This window comes from Meleagris gallopavo, chromosome 21 (assembly GCF_905368555.1).
Source record: "Meleagris gallopavo chromosome 21, MGAL_WU_HG_1.1, whole genome shotgun sequence".
In the NCBI taxonomy this organism is placed as follows: Eukaryota; Metazoa; Chordata; class Aves; order Galliformes; family Phasianidae; genus Meleagris; species Meleagris gallopavo.
In genome coordinates this window covers 7,842,535-7,861,246 of record NC_139424.1, presented here as the reverse complement: position 1 = coordinate 7,861,246, position 18,712 = coordinate 7,842,535, and the positions used below count along the sequence as shown (strand labels likewise).

Below are 18,712 nucleotides of genomic sequence, written 5' to 3'. Positions count from 1 at the left end.
ATTGTAATTCCAATTAAAAGAGAAAAACACAATAATGTATTTCAGCAGTTAAATGTTTACTGCAGTCTGTGCGACTGGAGCAAAGCCTCAAACACCACTGTAATGGTGGTGGCTGTGGATTTGTGTCCCTTGTGGAGGAGTTACAGAAAAGGAGTCTGTTCCCTTTGATCTTTTGCCCTCATTTACTCTGTTGCCCTCAGTGTGCGTTCTTGAGCTTAGGGAGGGAGAAACCCATCCTGATGGAGGTTTGCTATTTATTGGGCCATCAGCTGTAGTCAGTTAGCATTTGAAACTGCTGCGTAGTATTTAGCTCATAAAGCATAGTGCTGAGCCATCTGGTAGACATAGCAAAGGTCTGGTGGATTCCATACATCCACCCCAACCTCCAGATATTTGGATTAAATATATAACTGTCCTGATAGTGGTAAAGTGCAGAGCAATCGCCAGAGTACACTCACTGGTAATCATTCAGTTACAAGATAACTTGTTTTCTGTTTCTTTTGACTTGCTGATTCTTAATATTTATCTTCAATTTTTTTTTTTAATATCTTTATGCACTTGATTTTTCTTAGTGAATTACAAGAAAGTCAGGGTTTCCTTATTTAATTCAGCTTGGGGAGACCAAGTGTTGTAGTGATGGCATTTGTATTATACTCAGAAGTATACGAAGGCTCAGCAGCACTAATAGTTGGGTATATTTTGATTAGTATCAGCCTCAGAGAGGAGTTAAGTGAGTAGAAATAAAGCTACTGTTCATGAGTAGGTTGCAAGTTTCATAAAAACACAGACAGAATAAGCCTGGTCACATCTTCCATGGTTGGTTTGAGGCTTTTGGCAAGGAATAGCAATGCACCCAGCAGTGTGAAGGGAAGGATGCAGAGTGGGTGTGTGGGCTGTCAGGAGCAGTGTAACCAGTGTGGTTCCTCTGAGTGCTCTGATGTTGGCCTTTGGAAACTACAGAGCATGATATTTCAACATTTCATGATGTCTGTCCTCATGTTAAAAATATACATATATATCTGAGTTGCTTTTTTATTTTTAACAGTATTTGTAAAATAGGATATTTGTGCAGTGGCTGTGCAGGTCCTCGTGTGCAGGAAGATGTCAGAATTGCAGACTTAGGTGTATCTGTAAATACCTGTGTATGGCTGCTTTCCTAAAATGTGTGCTCTTAGTGTTTCTAGAACAAATCCAGCTCGAATGCATTGAGCTGTTTGGCATGCAATTACAAAATGACATTGTTCTGGAAGGAGGAAAAAAACTGCTGTTCTGAGAGATGACATTAAGTAATTAACATGAATTTACTCATGATAACCTAAACCCAAGGTGAAACTGTGCACATCCCATTTGTATGCATATAATAAGCAACAATGCAGTTCCATAGGTGTTATAAATAGGATGTGGTGGAGATGCTCAGGCTGCTAAGGGTTCTCAGATTTTATAGCAAGTACCCGACTGAGATTTGCTGCTCTCTAATTTTGCCTTTTGGGCTAACCAGCTGACGCCTAGCTGAAAAGAGTTATGTTCCTACAAGGCCACAGAAGCCTTAGTATTCCGTTTCCTTAGGATTGTGGAGGACTCTGTGTACCATCAGCAGCTCCAATCCCACCCTTTAGGCCAACCCTCATCTATCAAACCCGGGCTGAGAGCTAGCGAGAGGAAGCTCCCAGATAAACATACAGCAGCGCCTCAACTCCTAATCACTCTGGGCTTCCGCTTCCAGGCCCTATAATTAGAAGTCCTTCTTTTCCTTGTATTCCCAGTTGACGCAAATGCTTTTTGTGGCTTGGCACCTCGTTTAGGGCGTGGGCTTAGTTTATGGCCAGACCAGAGTCTGGTTTAGTCTTCTGATACTGCATAAATAGCTCTTAACCCACAGTCTACATCTGTACTGGTTTTTCCTTTTATGCATATATTCGCTGCACGTTTCAGTGTTTCTGTCCTGAAAGAAGCGTATCGTTTCCCAAACACAGTGCATGGAAAGCAGGCAGGTGTGTCTGTCAGGTAAAACCGCTGCAGGAATGTTGTTGTTTTTGCATCTAGGACATCAGGCCCCTTTAAACTGGGTTTTAATCATCTCTGTGGATTTGAAAAACCACATAGTAAAGCAGTCATTAACTTAAACTAACTGTGCACCTCACATTACGGATTAAAATAAAATCAGCTTTGCTGGGAGATGCATACTAATTACTGTCAGCTTGGTGCATAGATTTCCGTGGGATCTGTACATGTAAGATGTTCAATTGATTTCAGATGGTATCTGCTAACCAGGGATTAATGCCAGTTTGAAAAATAAGCAGGAAATCCTTGAGAATTACTCACTTCTCATCTATGGTTATTCATACATGAAGCACATCGTACGAGAATACATTTTGGAATGAGCTTATGACAACTTTAACCCCTATTTCCGCCTAAACAACCTCTTGAGAAAACTGTCACAGTCTTTGAGAAAGTGGAGCTGAAGTTTCCTGCACATGAAAGAGAAAGTGAGGTCGGTGCTGAGTCCAGAGGTCAGGTGTCAGTGGGGTGGGCAGAGGAACGCCATTGCTGTGCTGTAGGAATGGAAAGCTGTGATTGTGTATGAAGCAATGAGAGCTGGAGAACACCACGCCACAACACACCTCCCATCTCCTAAAACATCAGAGATTTAGTGTTTGAGTAACAGCAGTGAGTAAGATGTTTGAAAATACAGTTTTATAAATGGGTATTCTTTTGCACCTGTGGTGCTGTGCTTGGGATCTCTGTTGACGCAGCTCTGCAGGTGTAGATTTGTCTTTCAAATGCAAATGTTTGTAGGAAATCTTCTCCATTAGCTTTCTGAAGAAATAATTGCTAATAGAAGCAAAGGGCCTGTTTTCTTTTGATTTTCATCTAATAGATTGCATTTAATCCAAACAGTGGCAGAAAGACGGATTTTAGGTTACACATGCAAAACTGCCAAGTCAGACGCCACTCTTCTTTTTATTTTTTAGCTAATTTGTTTACACCCACAAATACAATCTCTTTCACCTCGGTACTCCTTCAAGCTAGCAGAAAAAAAAAAAGCACACAAAGCCCAAAATACCACAAGGCAAGGACAGCACATTACTATGGAGCCAGGCAGTATTTTTTTTTTGCTGCTTAATTTGCTCAGACACTGCATTTGTCATTGAAGGATGAACAGGTGCTCCTGGGTGCTGTACTTGTTTGTCTGTGTGCTCCCAAACAGCACCCTAGTGTGTGAATAGAAATTACAGAATTGGAAAAATACCTTTGCAAGGAGCGAGGTGAGATTATATCAGTCTGTGGGCTGCAGGGTTCGTTAGTACATCTGCAGACACCTGCATCTCCAGCCAGGATTGGAAACAATGCTACAGAGCAGAATGGTGTGATGGACAATGCAGTGTGGTGATCCCTGTGTTCTCTCTGCCTCCTAATTATTACACAGCTTTCTGTCTGCAGCTCCCAGGCAGATTGTTGGCTCGTTCCACCATGATGGCACTGTGCCGTGTGATGGGATGCACGTGAATGCTGCGCTCAGATCTCCGGGTGCATTCTGCATGTGCATTTACAAAAGACTTCTGGGGAAATAAGCCTCCAGGTTTGCTGAGGCTGTCTGCGGGCTGCTGAGAGAAGCCCTGTGGGCACATCTCCTCCAGCTTCTCTTTCTCCAGGGTTCCTTTCTCTGAAATGAGGCAGAGGCCAGGAGGACAGAAAGCACACTCAGCCTCTCTGAGAAGTGGTCTAATGTGTGAGAGAGGCAGACAAGGGGATGCAGAAAATAAATACTTTGAATTAGGTCTTTTGGAATATCCTCACTCCAGTAATAGTGTCAGCCTAATTCTAGTACACAAACCCTTCTATTTGCTTTCAATTTTCTCCACTGGTATCGCTATATATTATCACGGACCGCACACTTCACTAGGAGGGAAGTGTATCTTGTGATGTTTCAGAACAGAATTAATGCAAATTGTGTGCATAATCCCACACTAAAGACTTGGCTCACTTGCACTTAAGCAACTTTAGCTGTATTTCCTATCAACACAGTCACTACAAATCAAGCAAATTGCCAGTTAAGCCAACATTAACATCCAGACCAACCTCGACTCACATGCCTTACCGCCCAAACACAATACCCAAATGCACTCATGGATTTCTGAGCTCCGTAACAAACTCTCTTTCATTTCTAACACTCGGCACCGGGGCAGCAGCCTGGAGTAGTAAAAGTATGTCTCCTGGAGAGAATCTTGCTGAGGTCGGGTTTAAGATATTTAAGATTCTGCGTATGCGTGATTTTGAGGAAATACATGGCTGTGAGCAATGTGGGTGGCCTCGCGTTCTGCCTGAGCCCCACCAGCACAGTGGTCAAGCTAAAAGGAGCTTCGTAGGCAAATCTGTCTCTGTGCAGTTTAAATTTCTCTGCAGTTCTTCAAAGCATTGATATTCACAAGTTTCTTCTATCTCTAAGAGCAATGAGTGGAACAGAGGCACTGTGGTGACCCACAAGGTCCATGCTGGTGCTGTGTCAGTGTCTGTGTACCTGGAGCACACTGGGGGATGTTGGTGGGTCCAGAACATCAACATTTTGGCTCCAATCTGAGCTTAAAGGCAGAGAGATTTTGGTGCTATCAAGGAGGGAAAATGCTCAGAGAGTGACCTAGTGGTAGGGTGTCCTCGGTTCTGCTGAAAGGTTAAACTTAATCTTAACTGAGGTGATTCCCTGCTGCTCCATATGTGAATTTGCGTTTTTTCCCGGTTAATAAGCGAGCTAATACGGACATTTATGTGTAGAAAATCAGATATGAAGTTTGCTTGCTGTATTCTCAAATTATGCCATAATGCCATACTTCCATATGCAAAAACATTTCTTTGTTTGGTATAAAAACATAATGACACGTTGGCTTTAAATATGTTTGTAAATTATGAAATGCATTATGGACTGACATACAGAGAAGAAAAAATAAACAGCATATAGAAGTTACTGTGATTCTGCTGCTCTTCTAATTTAATCATTTCAGTACATCCATCAGTGACCCGTTTTCAATGAAGTTAGTACCTAATTTAATATTTCACTTGAAAGCTCTCAACTCTGATTTGCTGCCTTTCCAGCCATAAATCAGACAGTTTCTTTCACATGCGTTTGTGAAAAGATGATTCTTCAGGATTGTTTTGGTATAGCTTGTTTTAGTTGTGTTTTTATAGCAGTTCTATGTCCAAAACTAATTACTGTGGAAACACCAATCTTTTGTATACGGACTCTTTCAGTGTGAAGAGCACTTTTGGTGATTCCCTGCAGTGCTCATCACTTCAGTACTACACGTTGGTCACTCAAACTCCCAGTGTGGCTTGAAATGCTCACAGGTTTCTCAGTTGCCTTTCGTAGCTTTGTACTGTACTTCTTCAGCAGTGATGGTGTTGTATGATGTAGGTTGAAGTTCTGTTTCATTTTTATGAAATGAATCTCTGAATTCAGTAATTTTCCTGCAACTGTTTTGTTTCCAGAAACCACAATGTAAAACACTTCAGCTTTTTAGATAGACGTTCTTAAGCCTCTTTTCAAGTGATTAATCTCTTGTGCTTTTCTTTTCTTTTTTTTTTTTTTCTTTCTTTTTTTTCTTTTTTACCCAGGGATGTTGCTGGTCACTACTGACACGTTAGGCCATGATTTCCATGTTTTTCAAATACTGACACATCCTTGGTCATCATCACAAAGTGCCGTCCATCATTTGTATACACTTCACAGGGGAGAGACTGAAGCCAAAGTAAGTTGAACTATTTGCTGAAGAATAATCCCCAGACACCTTATACATTTTGTGTATGTTGGCACTTTAATGTTTGTTTCAGCACAGAAAGAGCCTTTCTTATGTTATAGCCGCAAAAAGGATAAGAGCACAGCGTTTAACCTGGACAATAATAAATTCTTGCCCTTTACAATGAGGTGCTGTCAGATTTATTCAGATATGACTCTACCTCCAAAGAGCCCAGATTATTAGCTGTGTTTGCACTTAACCTTTTCTCATGTAACATTTGTCTAGTGCCTGTGAAGCAACTGTCAGGGTTTGCTTGACTTTGGTGGTAAAAGCCAAAGAAAGGCGACTGGAGAGTTGAAAGCAAAAGTTAATCCAAAGACTGTAATTAACTTTTATCTACACTTCAGCAAAATGGGGGAACTTGCTGGAGATTAGAGGGATACAATTTTAACTTTCCAATTAGAATCCCATTCCTAAAGATAGAAGATTAAACTGGGCTTGCTTAAAATAAGGTGAAAAAACCCGAATGCACATTTAAAAAATGTTCAATAAGTTGTTTTACTAAGGTTAGAGATGCCACTCAATTGCTATTTGCTAGCACTGCTGTGACAGCAGCAGTGTGATGTATTATGGCTGGATCCTTCACTGCACTGCTTTTAGGCATCAGGAGAGCTTCACCTTTGTAGCACTGAGCAACTGTTGAAAAACCTGTTTTAAATACATAAATAAAAATGTCACCAGAGGGTAAGAAATGAGTATTGCACTTGCTGATGCAATTACACACTGAAAGCACAGACTTGTGACAGTCTGGCAGATGTAAACTAGTGTGACAGGGAGAAGCCTTGGGCACTTTGATTGTGACCCTGATACTGGAAGCCTGGGTGGCTGTAGTACCCTGATTACAGTTGCTTCATACCTTCATTTTTTCTATGGGTTGCACAGTTGCCCTTAAGTTTGCCTTACCTTTAGCAAGCTTTATTTAATGCGGTAGAGGTTGGTAATATTTCAATCTGTGTGAATTTAAATTCCTGGTAGTTTAAAAGGGCTTCTGCTACTGTGCTGGCAAAATGTAAGTGCTGTTAGAGGCAATGGTTTCCTTCCTGCATAGGGAAGAATAGCCAATGTGAAAAGTGAGATGAAACAAAATGGTTCTTTATGTGGGATAATCCATACACTAATTATCTCGTAAATGGTTTTTGTAAATAAAAAAGGGCAAATATTGCAGATCTGTGTATATACGTACGCTTTGTTATCTATTAGAGTTTGTGATATAATGTCTTCAGTGTGTCGTTCTTGTTTTGCTTCCTTAGAAACAACTGAAAATGTCCTATAATCAATATTCAAAGCCAAGGCGTATCAGGGCAGTCAGAAGGAACAAAGACGTTCTTCTGTATTTTATAGCTGATGAATTTATTTTTAAAGGCATACACTGGAAAGCAAATATTATGTGTTTTGAGACTAAACCTTTATTGATACAAGTCTCTGGGATATAGCATTACTGTCTGTGTGAAGGTATTGTGTTAACATTCTCAGGATCAACATAGTAAATTTTTTTCCACGTTTGCCACATAGTTTTCATTTGGGACATGAACAGTATAGCTTTTGGAATGGTATAAAACAGAGAAAATCCTAAGCAGTCCCATGCATGTTGATGGATTTTACCAATCCCCTGATAATTGAACTATCCAGCAACAATATCTCATTGGTACATAGGGTTCTCAATACACATATTTAAAACATTTACATAATACGATGCATATTTCTGCTTTTGGAACAACAGTGCTTTCAGTTTTGTAGTAAGAAGGGCAGTGTGTGGTGCTGTTCTTTTGTTCCATAAATTTCATTAGACAAGAATTTTGGAGGCTGCTCAATTTAAAATTCTCACTGCAGATATTCTGAAAGACACACGGAAGCCTCTGTACCTCTTTTCTTGGTCAGAACAGCATTTATACATTTGCAACCAGACTTTTTTCCCCCTGATTTGAAGCTAATTGCGAATCAAGGCCAATGGTCTTAAAGGTCACCTTCTGTACTGGAGCTATAAAAAGTTCTAATTTTTGTTGATAGACATGAGTGATTATCAGTGTCAGAATTTGTTTAGTTAGTTCATGTTATAAATTGCTTAAACGTCATCATATGTCCTTGTTATATGTGGTATTTGAATATCCATACTGAAATAATCTGCTTTCATATGTGAGATTCTGGCCAGTGATGCTTCACCATGTATTTCCCCAAATGCCCCCCCTCCTGACGCATGACTTTTTTTCTTGCTTTTTGATTAGTTAGCGTGTTTTTAGCAAGTGCTTGCCACCAATACTACAAAGCTATTTAGCTCATGGACAAAGCACTGGCTCAGCATAATGGTTCTAGCACTTTGAGACCAAAAGTTTGGGAACTGTATGCACTGATGTTCCAAATGTTGAGGGGTACACCTGGAATTACAGCAGTGCTTGAATCCATGCATCAGCCCCACAGCATCCCCTCCTGCAGGGTCGCCCCTTTCGCCTCCACCCTGGGGGTCACTGGGCAGGCAGGGCTCGGTGTGTCCGTCTGTCTGCCAGGAAATCCGCTCTGTCATCTGTGCACAGGAGCACCTCAAGTGGATTACATTGCACGCTTAATGCTTATTAAAGAAAAAGAAGCGAGTGTTATGATTTAATAATGCTGTTTTCTGATCGATTCGCTGAACTCGAGCAGTGTCTCTAAGTCACCAACTTGTCTTTCTGCCGAGTTAGATGTATTAGTTGTACTCAGTTCCTGGCTAAGCCCTTGGCTTTTTTGTGTGACCGAGATCAAGATGGGTTAAGATGGAAAATGGACCTCTGTCTCCTGAGGGAATTCTGAGGACAACAGCCTGGAAAGAATGTGAAGTGCTCTGATACTTTGTCGGTTTGAGTGATGGGAGTCCTAAGGTCACAACTTTCCAAGTTACTTTCCTGCAAACACAGTCAGAAGCCACTCTGTCACTTAGGTTGGATTAGGATCTTTTAGTCTTTAAGACCTACTTATGCTTTAGAATTTTTTTTTTCTAGGGAGATCAAAACCTGGTGTGTTTGATGCACTGTGTTACATCATGAAGGCCCATTGCAAGTGCTGGTTGCATGTAGCCAGACCAGAGGGAGAACTGAAGCCTTTGGAGAATCCACGCCACACAGTTCAGCTGCAAAGGGAAGAATGTGTGTGCAGCACACCTCTTGGTTAAGGATACTTTCCCTTGCCTTGCAGTTATTGCATTGTGAGTCAACACTTACTGCACTCATATTTTTATCCAAGAGTGCGTTAGAAAACTTCTAATGAAGGTATAGCATGCTCTGAGCCAAGGAAATTCATTTACTTGCAGATGAAAGTTAGACTGTCACCTGATGATCCTTTCCTTTTGATCTTAAATTGTAAACAGAAAAAAAAAATCCCTGAAAACAGTATTATCTCCACCTAGAACAAATAAACGTAACGATAGCATCAGTGGGCCGCTGGCCAGGGCCCTCTGTAATCTTTTACGCTGTCAGACTTTTGTTATTCTGACTCTCCAACCGCTGCTAGAGCTGACTGCAGTCAGCAGAGGTAAACAGAGGGAATGATAAAAACATTCCAGCATGGGCTGCCCCAGAACATGGGCTGCTTTACTCTTCTCTGCAGAATGCAGCATGTGTTCATGGTGTGATTTCATGGGGGTGCTTCAAACCTGTGTCACATACCGTGTCCGGGTAGCATTGGTTAGTTAACAGACATTGGGTATCAACCTCATGGGTGGTTAATAGAAACCTCTTCCTGTCTTGTGACATGGTTATGTATTTGCAGCTGTTGAAATAGTCTCCGGAAGAGAGATTTTCTAATTATTAGAAAACCTGGGGGAGTCATGAGATATTGATTTAGAGAAGGTGATGGAAGCAGAGAAAAAAGCTGAGCTGTCTGAGGGCACGGAGCTCCGAGCTCAGTGTCAGTGCTTAATGCAGAGCAGCTCCTCTGCCTGAGGGACCTGTTTGAGTGCCATGGTGTGCCCAGGTTCTGCAGGGCTTTGTAGGGTTGAAATCGGTTTTGAGTACTGAGGGAGGCAGAGTTATGTCCGTGTGGGTCTGATAAATCAGATCGTGTGGCCCATGATTGTATTATTTTTTCATTTGTGTTTGTTGTCATGTTGTTCCCTTAATTTTCTTGACCAAAAGAAGTAAAATGCAGACCAGGTCTTTGATTAATTTTGGCTCTCCCGCACTCCACACTGCTGCTCTCTTGCTGTAGAGCACTGGTGGTTTTTTTAATTTCTGCTCTCTCTCTGCTCGATATAATTCAATACTTAAGTCATGTCCTTCAAATAAAGGTATGCTTTCTCTGTGACACTGCTCGATGTGCATGCAGTAATGCTGCTTGTGCTTTATTGTCATTTCACTACAATGCTGAGATCCAAGTTAATGCAGAGAAATGCACAAGGATATACATATTGTTACTGGGGTAATTTACCATGCCTGAAAAGGAGAGATTAGGAAAGAAAGCACCAGGAAGATTGAAATGATTTTCAATTGCTGTTTCTTGTAATTACTATGAAGATACATGGTGCAGAGCTGTGAGCTTTGTTTTCTAACTCTTGCCTCGTGCACACATCAGTGGATGTGCACAGGGAGGACACGAGCCCCGCGCTGACAGCTCCACATCACAGCTGGGGGCTGCAGACTGAATTCAGCTCGCTTGTCTGTGCCCCATAGCTGCTGTGACAGCCCCCATAGCTCCTTCTTCTTCAGCAGAAAGAAAGGGATGGTATAAATATAAGAGTAGTGCAGCAAGTTAGTACAATATTAACTTTCAGAAGACATGAAATCCAGAGGCTGGGTATGGGCTGTCAGTCATTCCCAGGGGTGGTGGTAAACAAGGTCACTGCTGTCCCATGCACTTCCCTGTGTAATCAGCCATACCTCTGGCTATCCCACTTTAATCAACTGCTTTTAAAATAGGTTTTCTGTGGGCTGTTCTTGCTTCTATTTTGTTTCCTTCCAGTTATGGCTTAAACTTTAAATATATATATATATATATATACATAATATCTATTCTCCAATTAACATTATATTTATATTTGGACAGGCTGTGGGAATAAAGAAGGAAGGATAGCAAAAACTTCTGTGTGTTTCCATTATATGAAAAAGTAAATGTGTCTCAGCTTTGAAGCCTCAGGTTCAGATATTTCCCTTCAGGATTTTATCATATCAGAAATAGCTGTTAGTCTTGGAAGCAGATCTTCAGTGGAGCTGTTGGTAAATGACCTATCCTTGCAGGACTCCATATATTGCATTGCCCTACTGCCTCACTCAGTTCAGACTGTGAAGAAATAGTCATAAAGACAGGAGGAAGCACTGGTAATCTCTCAAAACTATGTGGTATTGCAAGGTATCTATTTAAGGTATCTTAAGTACTCCTTAGTTAAATAGAATCGTGGGTCTGTTGTTGCCTTTTATTGGCATGGATGGAAGAGGATAGATTAAATTCTATAAAGGCACGGGTATTACATCTGAGGTTGACCTTGAGCTAAAGAGTAAACTTTGCATCATGAGAGATCTAGTGTACTTTGTAGTTTATTAACGTATATCTGTAAACACTATGGGGTCTTGATTGATCTTTAGTATCTAAACATTACATCATAATTAACAACAAATCCAGAAATATATTATAAATACATGAAATAATAGTCCATTAACCTAAAGGACAGCAATAAATTGCAACGCTTAGCATAAACTTGAAAACCACTAATGGGCCACTGTGCAGCTTGTTTATACAAGGAGCAGTCAAGAACTCTGCACAGTGTGCAGTAACAGTGTGGTGGATAACAGCAAGTTTGATATGATAATTTATATATTCTTTTCATGACACACACAGCTGATTTTTGAAGAGATTTCTGAGCATGCTGCAGCGAGTGTTCTCCTTCTGGCTTGGACTGCTGCTTTCATCCAGGTCTGCTGAAAAGGAGCAGTGGGTTCCTTCCCATCACAGAAGGACTGCGCCCTTCTGATGCTAACACACTTTAACCTGGGCCTTGTATGAAGCTGGACTTATTTTCTGAATTAAGTCCTTGCACTGTCTGTGGTACTGTTGCTCAGCACGTACTTGTGGAAGTCAAACTAGGCCAATTTTGAGACAGGTAGGAGATGCTTGTGTACAAAGGCAGCTTCCAGAACACAGCTTATTACTGCTGAGCAGGCTTCGTAGGTGTGCTTCTAGAGAACTTTACTCATTTCACACCCATCTGTCTACACTTCTTTTCCCCCAGTGTGTCTTAAAAACCCATTCTCAGCCTCAGTGCTTTCTGTTTATTGTGAGTCGTCAGGACCATGGAAGCCCATGTCCAGCTGTGGTGTTCGTGGTCGTTATTTTAAGAGGACCTTTTGGATGACGGTGTTCCAGACACATTCTTCCTGGAGATCAGGAATACTTTTCTGTGTGATGTTTACATTGAGAAAAAACATCCTGCTACGATTGTTTCCCAGTTTCTTGGCTGGAGTTGCCAAATGCCAGGGCCTTTGTATTTACATATATTTATTTTTTGAAACGGCGTAATCCTAAGGATGCATGCTGACAACAGAGTATTAATATGGAAACATACATTTCTGGTACGCAGTACAGTGAGATACATTTTCTTCTTTATCATCTCGTAATTGGAAGCTGGATCTAAAATGAATACCAAATATTTGGCAGACACTTGTGTGTTCAGAAGGTCAGCATCTGAAGGCAGATGTGGCTGTTCTTCTTGTTTTTACAAATTAAAGATAGGGCCTTTGATAGGATTGGAGATATATTCCAACAGACTTCATGATTTTATTGTGTTAAGGATCTTCCTACTGTAACTGAGGATGGTAATTTGTATGCAGTTCTTACCTTTGGTTTGGACCAGTCGACGTTGCCTCTTCGCACTGCAGGTGTAGGCAGTCCTGGTGCCGTGGCTTTGCTCAGACCACTCTGCTTTGGGGTTTCTTTTTTTGGCTCTTGTTCATCCCCGTGGGGTCTCTAATCCTTTCGGAGCAATCTGTGAAGGTGAAGCACTTGGTCTACAGACCAGGCTCTGAGTGCTGTGACTTCATGTCAGTAATACCACAACTACCAGAAGTGCTAAAGCTCCAGATTTCGGCTGGTTGTGGAACTGCATCATGAGCAGATGATTTGGGTACATCCCTGATTGAAAAGAGCAGGTGTGTAGGTGTGTTTTTTAGTTTATCCACGTAATGTCGATGGAGCACTCTGTTAGTGACAGTCTGTCAGCCAAATATCGTGTCACAAGACACAAGGCCGAAATCCTTTTTTTATCTCGGAGGCTCCGGGGCTCAGTTGGAAACTTGTGCTTTGATGAATACTTGCAGCTTTTGTCTGGAATAGCTGGAGTGCATTTCTGGAATATTTGTCAAGATTTTATCAGTGTTTACTCCAGTTTGAGTACCTAGTGTATTGTAAAACTGCCTTCAGTGAAATCTGAAAGAATTTTATTTAGTTTATGCTATATAGTAATATAATGAAAACTAATCCTTCATCTGTATGTTTGTTTGCCGTGTTAAATCCCACTTGTGTATGTGGATCTTTTCAGTCAGCTTTTACCTTTAAAAACATTGTTGGAAGGATTGTTTTAAGACTTCTTTTCTATGATAAATCATTTTAGCCTAGACTACTTGTTTTCTTGAGTTGTCTGCCAATGTGGGGCTGGAAACAAAGTTTAATCTCTCTTTTAAAGCATTCCTTCAGCAACAAGAATTTGCTTTGCATCAAAGTGTTATGTAAAGCACACTTAAAAGGGAATTATATCCTTCTGAACTTCATATCTGAGATCTGTACAAGCAGTAACTATGATAGAAAATATTTAACTGTATTGCTATATTTGCTTCCACCATTTTAAGCTGAAATTAAGGGTTGCATTTCTCAAGTGGTGGATAAGAACTGGTACGTGTAAGAAGAATTCTGACTGGGGTCTTTCCTGGGACTTCAGCAGCTGATTAATGAAGATTGTTAGCTATAAGACGGAGTGATTTATATTGAGAAATCACCAAAGTTACTAAATTTCTTCCTGACTAAATTTTAAAACCTAAAAACGGCATTAGTCCCGAGATAGCTGAGTGGATGGTAGTTCCACTGATGGACAAACTGAGGGTAGCAGGAGACAATTAGAGACAGCTTTTGAAAATACTGGGCATTGATTTTTGGTTGGTTAAGTTACCTGGTCCGTAGGACATGGTTTTTCTGTTAACTTTACATACAGTTTTGGGTGCCAGTATTTGCCAAAATCGGGCTCAGATGTATTCTCTCTCTTGTTCTCATCCTTCCCTTTTCCCCTTTTTGGGTAGTTTCTGCAATTCAAAGTAAGAAAGCAAATAACAAAGCATGTGATTGAAATGATTTCCCCGTTCTTTTCAGAAGTAAATTCTATTTGAAAACTATGCCAAGCTCTCGTGGCTTTAAGTAGTGCTTTGCATCCTGGTTTGTTTTGATGAGTTCAGGCCTGCTTACAAGAAAAAAAAAATCCCAATCTTTTGCTAAGTACCTAAGATTTGGAACTGGGTATTGTTCTGCAGCAAGGTTCCCTTGGTATTTATGAGAAAAAAACACTTTGTCTTTTTATTAACATTCCCAGTAAAGATCTGTCTGTTAAAACATGCTCGTCATTTCCTCGTGTGCACCGATGACTACATTTCCATTTCACTTCTCTGTTCTCCAGGTGCAGGATATCTCCTTCAGCCACGACTGTCGCTGGGTGGTGGTCAGCACGCTTCGTGGCACTTCCCACGTTTTTCCCATCAATCCTTATGGGGGGCAGCCCTGTGTCAGGACACACATGTCACCGCGGGTGGTGAACCGCATGAGCCGCTTCCAGAAGAGCGCAGGGCTGGAAGAGATCGAGCAAGAGCTGACATCTAAACAGGGAGGCCGCTGCAGCCCTGTTCCAGGCCTGTCAAGCAGTCCTTCTGGCTCACCGCTCCACGGTAAACTCTTTTTTATCTCCCTGCTGTGTTGTCAGGAAGCCTTTCCCCCGCTGTCATTAATGCCTGTGTCCCCCAGCGCATTTCAGCACTTGGTGTGTGGCTGCCCGACCTAAGAATTTGGTCCCTGAATATTGTTGGACCTGTTGGCCTAAAGACCTTCGTGGTCTTCCAGCTTCAGAGTAATTGCTAGAAACCTGAAAAACAGGAACGCTGAATTTACTGGAGATAGCAAGAATTGATTAATTTCCTTCTGTTTGCCCATGTAGATCGTGCCACTAAAAACCGAGTTTCATAAAATGAGGTGCAGAAATATTTGGGGTATGCAGGTTTTATAGGAATGAGCCAAAGTATAAATACTTAGGAAAGATAGCTCAAGTTTTTCTCTTTTTTTGTTCTAGCAGTGTGACTGCTTAATATAGCAAGGAAAAGAAATCTAAAGAATGTATCTATAAATCCTACTTCTGTGGTGGATATGTTTTTCATGGTGGTGAAAGGGAGCCTCTAAAATAAAAAGACTCAGCAGTCATCATTGTCCCCACTTCTTCAGTTTCTCCTTTTTGTTGATTTGCCCTCTCTTTGATGAGGTCTCTATACTGGAAGCCATTTGTTTGGCTTCAGAATCAGCTGCAAACGTACCCCCTTCTTTCTAGTAAGAGTAAGTCATAGCTTCCATTGAAATGAGAGTTTAAATATCAGTTTGGGACAGCTAGCCACATTTTTCCTGTGTAAAGGTATTGAAAGCCACAGGGAGCAGTTCCTCTTGCCTAATTACGTGTAGGATAAGAAATGCTTGTGAAACCTCAACTATGTGCTGTCACAGTCCGCATCTTTACTGTTAGAGATAATCCTTGTGAGATTTCTGAATCAGAGGAACACATTTTTATACACAGACACATAAATGCAGCAGTGTGCACAACAGATCTTGGAGGACAGATAACACGGAGAGCACTTTGTGGCCTCCTCATAGACCAGGTGTGTTTCTGGGCCAGCTGCTGCTAATCCTGCTGTTACTTCCCCAGCATTGCAGTTGCCTTGCTGCAACCTTGGGCCAAACAAAGGGGACGTTGCGAGCAAAATGCTGGCTTGTTATCTTTCTTTTTTGATTAGCTATTATAACCCGTTGATGTGAACTTGTGATTAACTTTTGTTCTTGTAAATATTTTCAGACTTCAGACTTTGTAACATTTTTCTCACTTGTTTTTTTTTACCCCTCAGTTTCAAAATGGAACTATTTGCTGTGTATATAGTAGGAAAGCAATTTATTTACATCTTGTTCTGAGTCCCCCACAAACTGTTTACCCACACAATGTAAGCCTTCGCTGGGGGTGGGGATGATTTCATTTCCAAATGAATCATAGTTTGGCTTTGTTCTCTAAACTGTTCAATAGAGGATGATAAAGAGATGTTTCCTTGCACCTTCTATAGCTAACCCAGATTTTGTTTGGGTTCTTCTGCCTGTTAATCTGTTAATCCAGCAAGGTTATGTTTTTGTCATTCCTTTGAGTTGCCAGAGTGTGTTGTCAGTAATATCCGAGTTTGGTTGACATCCTTTTATGGGCTTTTTCTACTGTAAGACTGTTACAACATCAGCTGGTTGTGGGGCTGGAATGGCAGTGGAACGGCCTCATGTGACCCCTCGACTTGTTTGAGATGGGGAGATGGCTCTTACCACCTCCCAGGTACACAGTGTGCACTGATCAGAGAGCTGGTAAAACAGATCCCTGCCCTCAATGGTAGGCATGTGTCCCCTGAAGTCTTTGTAGCTCTACCCTGACCTTTCTGCTCTTTGTTCACTGCTGGATTTTCCAGAATCCAACTAACTTTAAGCATGGGGAATTAAGCTTACTTTGGAGCTTTTGCTACACTCTGACAGTGACTGAAAGCGCTCAGTAATATAACATTGTCTGATCTGTCTTGTCATTTAAGTGGGGATTGAGGTAAGTATTTGGGTGGGACAGCTTTGCTGAAAGCACTCATTATACACAGCCATCCTGTTCTGAATGTGTTGCCTACTCTGAATCACAGTACATCGACTTAGAGCTATAAGAAACAAGCTGTTCTGTGCATATTGCCTTCAGACTCCAATTTCAGGAATATTTGAGTACAGCCCACTTTTCTTGTTAAACTTTTAAGTATCAGAAGAGTATCTCACTTTGCCTACATTACAATCACAACAGATTAAAATCCAGGCTTGAATCTGGAGCTTCAATAAACACACAGGCTGAGATGCTTTAAATATTTTCATGTTACTTTTCACTATTTCCCAGAGTGGAACTCCTTTTACTAGAAGAATTCTTATGGGAAAGCGGAGCTGAAGCACTGACATCATCAGCCCTTCCTGAAAAACAGATTGGTTTCCTTTAAGTAACACTCACTTAAGAAACCACCTATTTAGAGAAAGGCAGACAAAAATAGTTGCAAAGAAAATTAACTGTATGATAACTTAAGGCACTGGAGGACAGATCCTTTGCAGTGTTTGAGAGCAGGCCCTGGAGAAAGGTTGCTTCTGTTAAGGTTTTGGTTTCCTCCTTTTGCAAATCCTAATCTATCTGCAGAAAACCTTTGTAATAAATGGAAGCAAACAGCAAGGCGTGCTGCGGGACAGCCCGCTTTGTGTCACCCCTTCGCCGTTCCCGTTGGTTCGAACGGTGGCACCCATCGCCGTGCCGCCGCACGCACTGCCCCGCGCTGCCGGCAGGGGGCGCCGCGGCCCCGGCCATCCAAGCGGGGAGGCTGCTCCGAGCGCCGTGCCCGCCTGCGTCCCGCTCTGCTCGCCATTCGTTGACTCGTGCGGGATCCGCTTTAGAAGTGAAATCATTCATGCTTCAGGAGAATTTGAAGTGCGGTTATGCATCCCTCTTGTTATGCTGCTGGCTCCTAGCAAACTCTGATGCGTGCTCGTTGTTTGATGATAGATGTGAAACACCGAATGTGGTAGGAATGGAGCTTTTCATTAACTCGGAAAGAGTCACAGCTCACTCACAGCTCACTGAACTACTGCCATAAGCCCTCCAAATCCATTGGGCAATGGGCTGCCTGCAGTGCTTGTGTTGGTTGCGCACGCGCATTTGGAGTCTGTCTGTACAGGTTGATGGCAACTGAGAAACAAAAATTACCTGGTGGGAATTTTCTGCTGACAACTTCTAGAATCCATTACTTCCGTCTGGCTGTGTGAGGGTGGGCAGAAGCCTCCCTCTGTGTTTGCAGCAGCCCCAGAAACACGTGTGAACAAGGGAGCAGAGGTATGAACAGCCAAGCTGAGCGCTGCTTTGGGCACTGCCTAGCAGCTTACTGCTTGCCAATAAGCTGTGTTTTTTGCTGCTTTTCCTCTTTGATAATGGATGGAGAATCAGTGAAGTGAATGAAGTGGGTGATATGCATTGGATAGTTTCTGAAGTGGAAGGAAAAGATCCATTCCCTTCAGATAAGTAGGGAAGCAGACTGATAAATTCTGACACAGGGGAAGTTCGTGTCTGTACATAAAGTGTTTTAGAAGTGGGCTTGTAAACGGTGCTGATCTGAGACTGGAGCAAATATATATTTGCCTCTATATTTAGGATCATAGAATATCCTGAGCTGGATAGGACCTGCAAGGATCATTGAGTCCAACTCCTGGCTCCATACAGAACCACCCAAAATTCACACCATATTTCCCAGAACATTGTCCAAATGTTCCTTGAACATGGGGCTGCCCCTATTATCCCAGAGCATTGAAGAGAACCGCCCTTAAAATGGATCCCTGCAGAACCCTGTGAGTGTAATGGAACTTGGCCATAACCCTTTGAGCACAACCTATCACTTGTTCACCCATCACACTACGTTTTGCCAAGGATGTCGTGAGAAATGGTATTGAAAGCTTTGCTGAAATCCAAAAGGATTACATCAACCTGCTTCCCTTGGTCAACTGGATGGACAACTGTGCATTTGGAAAAGTAGTTGCAAGTTTTCCATAGAAAGTTGAAGAAGACTGACTTCAGAAGGGAATTGAAGTTCTTGAGATATGAAGTGTAAAAATATATGACTGGGTGATTTAGCACAGCA

At 41.7% G+C, this 18,712-nt stretch overlaps 1 protein-coding gene across 17 annotated transcripts in view; it reads left to right on the top strand.

Annotated features, from left to right (window-relative positions):
- Positions 1-18,712, top strand: part of BCAS3 (BCAS3 microtubule associated cell migration factor) — a 301,052-nt gene that overhangs the window by 79,235 nt on the left and 203,105 nt on the right. For all 17 annotated transcript variants that reach the window (XM_085241072.1, XM_085241070.1, XM_085241068.1 and 14 more), the window contains exons 14-15: positions 5,608-5,741; positions 14,407-14,671. In XM_085241072.1, the coding sequence (XP_085097198.1) occupies positions 5,608-5,741; positions 14,407-14,671 (399 nt within the window). The remainder of the gene's footprint in view (positions 1-5,607; positions 5,742-14,406; positions 14,672-18,712) is intronic.